This window comes from Rhopalosiphum padi, chromosome 4, assembly GCF_020882245.1.
Source record: "Rhopalosiphum padi isolate XX-2018 chromosome 4, ASM2088224v1, whole genome shotgun sequence".
In the NCBI taxonomy this organism is placed as follows: Eukaryota; Metazoa; Arthropoda; class Insecta; order Hemiptera; family Aphididae; genus Rhopalosiphum; species Rhopalosiphum padi.
In genome coordinates, this window is record NC_083600.1 from 3,385,516 (window position 1) to 3,395,980 (window position 10,465).

At 24.4% G+C, this 10,465-nt stretch overlaps 1 protein-coding gene across 1 annotated transcript; it reads left to right on the forward strand.

Annotated features, from left to right (window-relative positions):
* The first annotated feature begins 128 nt into the window (after window positions 1-128).
* Window positions 129-10,172, forward strand: LOC132929809 (band 4.1-like protein 5). The gene is made up of 16 exons (XM_060995388.1): window positions 129-466; window positions 646-851; window positions 2,832-2,936; window positions 3,874-3,916; window positions 3,987-4,163; window positions 4,241-4,449; window positions 4,585-4,673; window positions 5,209-5,448; window positions 5,520-5,639; window positions 5,901-6,043; window positions 6,117-6,230; window positions 6,289-6,405; window positions 6,589-6,685; window positions 6,752-6,815; window positions 6,977-7,444; window positions 8,266-10,172. The coding sequence occupies exons 2-16, from the start codon at window positions 699-701 to the stop codon at window positions 8,383-8,385; spliced, it is 2,259 nt and encodes a 752-aa protein (XP_060851371.1). The 5' UTR covers window positions 129-466; window positions 646-698; the 3' UTR covers window positions 8,386-10,172.
* The last annotated feature ends 293 nt before the right edge of the window (window positions 10,173-10,465 follow it).

The following is a 10,465-nucleotide window of genomic DNA, read 5'->3' on the forward strand; positions in this document are numbered from 1 at the left end:
GTTTTTCTTTAAAAATGAAACAAATAATATTTTTAGGTTAACAATGACTTCTCAACTTAAACTACACGAGCGCTCTCTTTAAAATCATTTAAGAACTACACTCAAAATTTGATTATTATGTTTTATTTATTTTCTAAGAGATAATGCAAATGCTTGATGTTTGGCTAAACAATAATTTGTTTATTACTATATAGTTTTACACCATTAGCACTCGTTTAGTCGTTTACATTTTTCTTCTTCGACTCCACCCTTAGATTGATTATAATTTACAACTAGTCAGACAATCGAGTCGTAGAAATTGTTTATTAATTCGTTCCTTTGTGTCTTTAATCCAGTGCTCTTCAATTCGTTACTTTTATTGTATTTTTGTTTTTTTTTTTCATTATTTTGCAATCACATAATAACGGTACCTCACCTGTCCAGCTTAGTGGGGCTTGTTTGGGTGAACACAAACACAGCCTGATAGGTACGTAAGTTTAAGCGCATAGATAAGTATAAGCGTGCGTAAATGTAATAACTACTTGCGTTTTTATATTCATGAGTGATTCAATTATGTCATTCATTGTTTATTATACCCTAATACTATCATATTCAGTATAATTTTGTAAATAAATCGAATTATCATGTGTGATTTTTTATTTACAGTATAAATATCATGTTTCTAATTTCGTGACATTGTCCCTTTGCTCGCGGTCGCAATGCTTCGGTTTTTGAGTAGAAAACGGGGTCGGAACGATCCAAAAGCTCGAAACATCAAAGCTGGGGCCGAACGTTTAAATCCTCCAAACAAGCATTGTATGCAATGTAGGGTTATGCTTTTAGATGGTACAGACCTATGCATTGAACTATCAGTAAGTACACGTAAAATAATATAATGTTGTTACATTGTCAGTGTTTCTTTTTCTTAGTTTTATAATAATAAATAAAAAAAAGTAAACTAAAGTTTTAAAAAGTTAATTCCAATCAACATGAATTTATTCATTAATTAATTGTAAAATATTTGTGTAAATAAAATTAAATGCCTAACTTTTTAAACACCTATTGATTTTATTATTCCTATGTTTATTACCTATTATAATTTTCAATTTATAATTATATTATTTAAATAATTGTACAAATATAATTATTATTAGGTAATTGCTGGATATACCCAAAACAATATCATAGTTTAAATAAAACAATCTACTAATGTAAGGTTATCATAAGTATTCCTAATTACAACCCAAAAATCTAGAAAATGTATAGGCATAATATATTTTAGACATTTTAGGTATGATATTTTCAAAATATTAAAATTTAATATTAACCTCTTGCCTTTTTATAGCATTAACCTATTCATACATTCATTAGTACGTCAATAACAACTCAATAGTTAATAACAATAGTATATATTTTAAATATACTATATACTATTATAGTAAATACAATGTTTTTGACAAAAACTAATTTAATCTAATGTATTATTAATAGTAAAGCTATATAAATGTATAATAAAATAGGTACTTCCATGTTATTTCGACTACTTTAGGTGCACAACCGTGTTATCTTAACTACCGTGAAAATAGGTTTTAATATCCATTAAAATTTTGTTAAATGGTGTCTCGTTTGCAAGATTTTGTCGCCAAAAAAATTTGGTCAGGTATGAATCCAAATGACGGCGAGCTGTTCCCCTATGTTTTTTATTTCGCTACTTTGCCGATCCCCAAAGGCATTCAATCGCTTGAGTGAATTAAAATAATTACATATTGACTAGACATAGAATAATATGGAATATGGATAGTAGGACTTAAACCAATTGGTTTGTAGTAAATTGTACATTGAAAACAAAATTAAATTGTACATTACGATGATATGGAGGTAGTCTTGAAAATATTTTGGTAGTCGAGATAACACGGAAGTACCATAAAATATACTATGTAATGTTGGCTGACAGATAAAATTGTTTTTTGTGCGCAATGATTTACCATTGAATTTAAATTTAATTCATCCATTACACCATTACATTGACCCACACAATAACAGGATACATTCGACACCTACTATACTATAGAAGTTCCTGAATTTGTTACCCAATTTGTATTCTTAATTTTCTCAAGAGGATTTAGTTGTCTTTGTGTTACTAATGTACATCATTACAAATTTGTGTTCAATAGAACATATTTTTTGTTAGCTTTAATATTGGAGTCAATTTACCTGTTATCAAACTTAAAGGTAAAAAATTATCTATGACATGATAATTTGCTTTTATTCATATTATCATTTTAAAGTTAGTTATAACTATGTAAAATATTACAACTATAAAATGTTCTCAACTCACTTTAAAATGATAATATCAATAAAAGCATATAATATGTTCTAGATAACATTCTTACCTTTAAGTTTAATAATAAAAAATAGTAAGACAGGGACAATACATATGGGTATAATACTATAATGCCCTCTTAATATTTTTTTTCTGGTGTAATAACTGTTATCTTGATTTGATCTCACTCTATTGGATTGGATTTTTGGACTGTTATGGATTATAATTTATAAGGTTTTTGCTATGCAGTGATTTCCTATTGCCTTCTGCACAATAGAAGTGGCAGTGTCTTACTCCCTAGACTGTCGCCTGTCTGTGCCTGATGTATCAAACTGGCAGAAATACCACCTTATTCTGCTAATCTACGCCATCTCCTATTTATAAATACTTTCAATTATTATATAATAATAAATAAGAAACTTTTTTTTAGATTTCTGAGTATTTTTGGAAGTACAGATTTAATAATTTTTTACTCTTCTATTCTTTGTTAAAATGTCAGATTAATTTTAAAATAATTTTTTTTTTATAGAAAAAGGCTGTTGGTAGTGATTTATATGAACAAGTATTTTATTCATTGGATTTGATTGAAAAAGATTACTTTGGTTTACAATTTACTGATGCTAATCATGTCCAGGTAAATAAATACATATTTATATTAACTTGCTATTTTAGTATTTATATATATATATTAAATCTCATAATTAAAAATCATTAACTGTGTCTGTCTGCTCAAAAACTAAATTGTTTTATTTGAGAACTAAATATTTAATATATATATCATTTTATAGAATATTCTCTTTTCTGAATTTAAATTTTTTTGGTATGTATAATGTATATAATACACATTTCTTATCCATAGAATTAAGATTATGTAATTATTAAATATTTTATCAATTAAAATATCATTTACAATAATATATACGGGGTGATTCTTTTATCATAAGACACTCATTATTTCAAAAATTATTCATGTTTTTGAAAATATTTTTTTATATAGTTTCAAGTTGTTAAAATCAATGTTTTTACTAAAAAATTATTTTTTAAAATATTTTTTTAAGTTTTTTACTTTTTTGAATGACAACATATAGTTTTAATTTCATACTCCAAAGCAGAATAATTTTCTGAGTATTTTGATACATAATATTCAAATTTAGGGCAAGTAGATTATGAGTTATACTTATTTAAAGTTTAGACAAGTGATTAGTGGACAAACATTTAGCGGGGTAACCCTGTACCACTCCACTCCGCGCATCTAAACTTTAAATACTTTTAACTCATAAACTACTTGCCCTAAATTCGAATTTTATGTATCAAAATACTTAGAAAATTATTCTGCTCACAGTCTTCTCAGATTCATTTTTTTGTATACAATGATTTATTATTGAAATTCAAGTTTAACATATCCATTTTAGTAACTTAGATATACTCAGCTATTAACAATACCTAGGTACATATTTTATTTATCAGTTAAAGCTTTATTGGATATTGAGATATTGAGGATAATGTATACTTATGCTTATTTTTAATTTTTCATCAACTTATGTTAATTAATAACTGATTATTTTGTTTAGCATTGGCTCGATCCTACAAAAGCAATAAAAAAACAAGTTAGAAGTAAGTAATATATTTCTATTATTTTTATTATATTTATAATTATTATTATTATTATTTTGCTTTTTTTTAGTTGGACCACCATATACATTTCGACTACGTGTTAAATTCTATTCTTCAGAACCAAATATGCTTCGAGAAGAGTTAACTCGTTATCAGTTTTTTCTTCAACTTAAATTAGATATCCATGAAGGTCGGCTTGAATGTCCACAAAATACTTGCATTGAATTAGCAGCCTTAGCTTTACAATGTATGTATTTTTATTATATAATATATATATATATATATAATACTTTTATAATATGCATTTACTATTTATATTTATAGCTGAACTCGGTGATTATGATGAAACATGTCATACTCCTGCTGTTATTTCTGAATTTAGATTTGTACCAAATCAAACTGAAGATATGGAAATACAAATTGTAGAAGAATTCAAAAAATGTAAAGGTTTAACTCCAGCTCAAGCAGAAACTAGTTATTTAAATAAAGTGAAATGGTTGGAAATGTATGGAGTTGATAATCATACTGTTTTAGTAAGTAAAGAAATTTGATTTTATGTTCTCGTACGTATTACTTGAAAATTTAAATTTTCTTAGTAATTATTAAAGTATTTCAATATTAAACTTTTTTTATTATACATTGTTTATAATAAAAGTATATGTATTTAGGGTAAAGATGGATGTGAATATGCTCTTGGTTTAACACCGACAGGCATTTTAGTTTTTGAAGGCCTTCAAAAAATTGGACTCTTTTTCTGGTATGGTTATAATATATATTTTATATTATTATAAATAGTGACACTTCAATAAATTGATGGGACCCTAATTTATATTTACATAGTTTATATTATTAAAAGTATACAATTGTTTTAATTTTATCTATTATGATATAACATTGATCTATTTTTTGCCTTTTGATTTCCTAATGTTATAAAGTACTTAAAACATTTCTCTCAATTTAAAACTGGGATAGTAGTTATATTGAACAAACTCCCAATTGACTAACATTCTTCAAAGCAATCTTCTCTTATTCCTTAGTAATAATTAGTAGAGTGGATCCTAATTTATTTCACTTACCTTACTAATACTCCTTTTATTCAAATTACAATTCATTTTTATACATTAAAATGTTAAGGTAATTTTTAAGTTGTTTCATTGTTATTAAATATTTTTTTACTAAAATAAAAATATTAAGAAACTCCTAGTCCAATTATAATTATCCTTTATTTATAAATATATACATTATTTAATGATTAACTAATGTAAAATAAAATTACTTTTAATGTTTATTAGGCCAAAGATTGGGAAATTGGATTTTAAGAAGAAAAAACTGACTTTGGTAGTCGTAGAAGATGATGATCAAGGACGTGAACAAGAACATACATTTGTATTTCGATTACATAATGAAAAAGCCTGTAAACATTTATGGAAATGTGCTGTTGAACATCATGCTTTCTTTAGGCTTCGTGCTCCTGTTAAAGGTCCTTCTGCTAGACAAAATTTTTTCAGAATGGGTTCACGGTTTAGATACAGGTAAATATTAAAATATTTTTAAAATATTTATTTTTAGTTAAAAATTTAATGTTATTAATTATTTAATTAAGTGGAAAAACTGAGTTTCAAACAACTCAATTAAATAGAGCAAGAAGAACTGTTCAATTTGAAAGAAGACCAAGTCAACGATATGCAAGAAGACAGTCGCATGTTTTAAGAGAACGACAAAAGTAAAATAACCCTATAGATTATAATGATTGGATAGAACTTCTATACTAAATAGGCAGAACATTTGTTCTATGTAGTTTTGGTATTTGATATCACAGTTATCATTATAATTTAAAAATTAAATCAAAAATCTTGCTCCGAATTTAAGACTGCTTATGTAAAAATAATATCCTATCCATTCTTTATTATCTATGATTAATACTAATAGCTTTACCTATATTTATTATTTGTTTCATAATATTTGTATTATAAAATACTTTCAGGGACAAAACAGAAAAACCAAAAGTAGAAAATGAAAATGAGAAAATGGAAAAAATTAATATTATGGATAAACCTCCAACTCCTATTTTAGATTCCAAAGACATTCATCTTGAACCAACTTCCTCATTGACCTCAAACGCTTCTGGTAATTAAATTTATTAAATCAGAATAATATTTTCTTATTTAAATAGATTGATTAATACAATTATATGTTACAGATATTGCTGAAGATAGGTTAGACTCATTGTTAAAATGTTTAAATAAAGACACTCCTTTGATAAACAGCAAAGTAAATGAATCAAATTCAGTTGATATAAATAATAAAACTGATGGTACTGTATTTTATGGAGCATATTTATTCAAAATTAATAATTGTTTATTTTTTATTAGATTTTGGCAAAGATCAAAATCAGTCCTCATCTCCATTACCAAACAATCGAAACATTTCATTTAATACTACTCCAAGACCAATTCCTAAAGAACATTTGAAATGCAACATTCTAAAAGGTAATAATATATCAATTATAAATATTCCTTATCGATTAAAAAGATTTTGAAAACGGTTCCTTGGAAATTTAAATTTCATTTAATGATATGGACATTTAAGTATCTGAGTATAGTTTTTACATATTTATTAGTTTTGTATTAACTCATTCTTAGACATCATCAATATTTTTATATTTTTTCTAGCTAAAGTTGAAGAAGAAATGAAGAAATCTCCTTTATCCTTGTTTGATCCATTATCTAAAGTGACCAACTTGCAAGATAATAATTTACTACATAATGGGTAACTATTTTATTTTATAAACTAATTTTTCAATTTAAATATTACAATAGGTTTATTCTATTTTAGAGAATGTAACATTAATTCTAAATCAAATTCTTTTGGCAAAGAACAAGCAACATTTGTATCTGTTGTAAGTATATACTTGACTAAAATATCATTTATTTTGTGGTGTTCCTTATTTTACAAATAAGGATTAGTTTATTTAGTTTTTTTGTATTGCTACTGTTGTTGTTTAGTGTTGTTTATTTGTTTGGTTTTTGTTTTTGGCTTATTTCTTGGTATTTAAAAAAGGGTGGAGACAAACTGACATTGTCCCTTAATGGTGGCATTGCAGCACCTGAAGAATCTAAACAACCATTGGATGAACAACCTATTTCTGAAACATCTGTGTCTAAAGATGACCGTAAAAGATGTGCCACTCCAGTAACAGTAACACATTTCTCTTTTGGTGAATGTGGGAAATTAGAACAAAGGGTGGTTTCTCCTGAAAGAAGTCCTACAGAAAGTATGTCAAGCATTTTGTCCTTACCATTCAATGCCACATCTCCTACTAGCCCTCGTAATCCATTTTCGGCAAATCCGTTTATTGGTGATTCACAAACAGCAATAACTAATCCATTCTTATCATCATCTTCAAATCCATTTGCTGATAATGGTATAAAAAAAGATTCTACTAATGATGTCGAAGTTGCTGTTGAATCAAGTACTGGCATAAATGGTGTAACAAATTCTAATACTAAGGTAGCCCAAAAACATCAGGTATGTAATCTTCTTAATATTTACTTGTATAAAATAAATATAGAGTATTTTGATTACAAATTTGTAATGTGTCATGTGTGATATCTTATACACAAAATGAACTAGTTTATTCAAATACTAATATCTATGTTCATTAAATTTAAGTGTTTTAAAAATATTTCTATTTTATTTTAGTTAAATTTTAATAAATGTATAAAAAAATAATAAAATTTAATAGTTATTTAAAAAAAAACTTAAGGTAAATTACTTTTTTCACTTTTACATTTTTTTAATTACCTATATATATATTTACTATTAACCAATAAAAATATTAATGGATACTAAGAACCAAAATGTGTAAGTGAGGCAACCTTCAGTGCCTATAGGTAATATTTGCATTGACAGCATTAAATATAAATAAATATATATATATATATTATATATAATTACCTTACTAGTTCTGGAAATCCTACCTGTAAAATGTAATATTTATTTCCTATGGCATACCAATAAATCGGATAATAAAACTAGTTCATGTTGTATTTTAATTTATATTGATTGATTGCATAACCACTGCTAACTTGCTTATTTATTGTAGTATCGTAATATAAAATTTAACAGTTGAAAAAAATGTTTCAACAATTATTTTCCAATTAAAAATTCACTAAATTATATATTACATTTTTATATTATAAACAATTTTACTGAATCTTAGTATTTGTCTTAAAACTTGAATAATTTTAGTATATTTGGGATATTCACGTTTTTATGAATCTTTACTCAAATCTCAATTTTTTTAATTTTTAAAAATGATTTTTAAACTGTATATTATTATTTTATAGGAACCTACTAAGATGAAGCCTTTAAATCAAATTTCTCCATGGCTAATTAGTAGTGGTGCTGAGACTTCATCAGGGCCCAAAATAATAACCAGGAAGTCTGTAATCACAACACAACTTTAAAAATGGTATGTTGAAACCTTATACTGGTCACTGTTATATCAGAAATGTTTGAAATGCTATTAAAAATTTAATAATGTGTTATTACTTATACATATATATTCAAAATAAATTTGTGATAGAAATACAAAACATCTGAATAGAAAAATAGTTAGCTATCGCAAATTTTAATATTAGGCATCACAAATTTTTTCCTTGAATGAAATATTTTAACATTCTTAATGAAATTGATCTCTTTATTCTTTTATGAATTAAAAGAAAATTATAATTGGAATTTAAATTTTTTTAAAAAAATTAATAATACTTCAAATTGAAATATTTTGTGTTATTTTTAGTCACTATTTTTGTATAATACTTTAAAGTATTTAATTTTACTACAAGCAATACAAAACATGAAAAAGTATATTTATCTTTGATTTATATAATATATTTAAAATTATTTATTTTATTATAAGTAATAACTTATATTTAGAACAAATATAAACCAATGAGCTTATTAATTTATTTTTATAACTATTCAATTGTAATACTATTTGATTCAGACTGAAAATCGTGTTATTAATGTATGATATATATATTTTTAATATGGTATTTAAAACATTTAATTATTTTATCATCCAAAACTTATGTTTTTAACATACATTAATTTGCCTGTATTTTCATCAGGGCTCAAAATCATTTTTGTTTTTTAGAAATAAGAATATATTAATTATTAATTATTTTAAAATCATTAAATCATACTCTTGATTCATATTGAATATTATGAACAAAACTAAATGAATTTAGGAAGTGCCTTTTATCATTACAATCGTTACACTTAATGTTTGCATAGAATTGTTGCTCTCTCTCTTTCCTATTATTCCATAACAATGAATATTTGTAAAAATTGTTAAGTAATATATAATATAATACATATTTTCATCTGAATGCTACAGAAATGTAAAATAAATTGTAAATTGTATTTATAATTCTTAACAAAATATTTTAATTGAAAAGAAAATTATTAATTTATTGTTGCTCTATGGCATATTAATATAATATATACCTATGTGACTATGTCTAATTAATTCAATAAAATGTTAAATTATTATATATTTTTAAAACTGTTAAAAAAAACTGTGTGTTTTTGTTTACTTAATGTTGCACAGTGTGTGTTGAACAAATTGCCGTTACTTGTGATAATTATAATGCAGTATTAATTTGTTATTATTATTTTTATTTTTTTTACTGCAGTTATAACAAAAGTTAATTAAAACTCTTAAGTTATACATTTTGTTTTAAATGAATGTATGCCGTCCTCATTTATTTTGTATTCATATATTAATTTAAGTATTTAATAATTGTACCTTGTAAGTTTTATACCAGTTGTGCCATAGTTTGTAGGTGTTGTATAGAACAACAGTTAAGGTTATTTAAAATTGTATACGTTCTAATATGGCATTCGTGTGCTGTATATGTGTAGTACTTAATCATGTAAGTAAAAATGGAAAAATAACTATTAATTTTCACAAAATAAGATTATTTAATAATACTTTACATCATAGTTTTTTTGAGAATTTAATTTATAATTTCTGTGTATACCCATTATTTTTAATAACGATATATATTACAAATGCCATTTTAGAACTAATAAACAAAATATTTGAAATAGAAAAGAATTTGTAATATTGTGTAGACATTACATTTAGTTGTTAAGTCTAATAAATTAAAAAACTTAAACAGATTTTAAAATCCGTCCTTTAATATTAAAAACATATATGTGATTAGTAATAAATTGTTTATTGAAAGTATTTGTTTATTTTTATTTTATATTAAAATTTTTCTATTAAATTCAGTGTGGTCCAAACATAGACATAACTGATAACCAATATACTTGGGCAAAATGAAAAGATTACAAATGCTTAAATATTTTAATCCTAACTATTATTATAATATAATAGTGGTTGTAAAAAATTGTATCTATTTTAAATCAAAAATTTCAAAAATATGAACCATAATTTATAAGATAATCTCTATATCTATTGTATTATGATGAAATCATAGAATTAATGCATTTAATTCATTTTATAATTTGTTTTAAAAA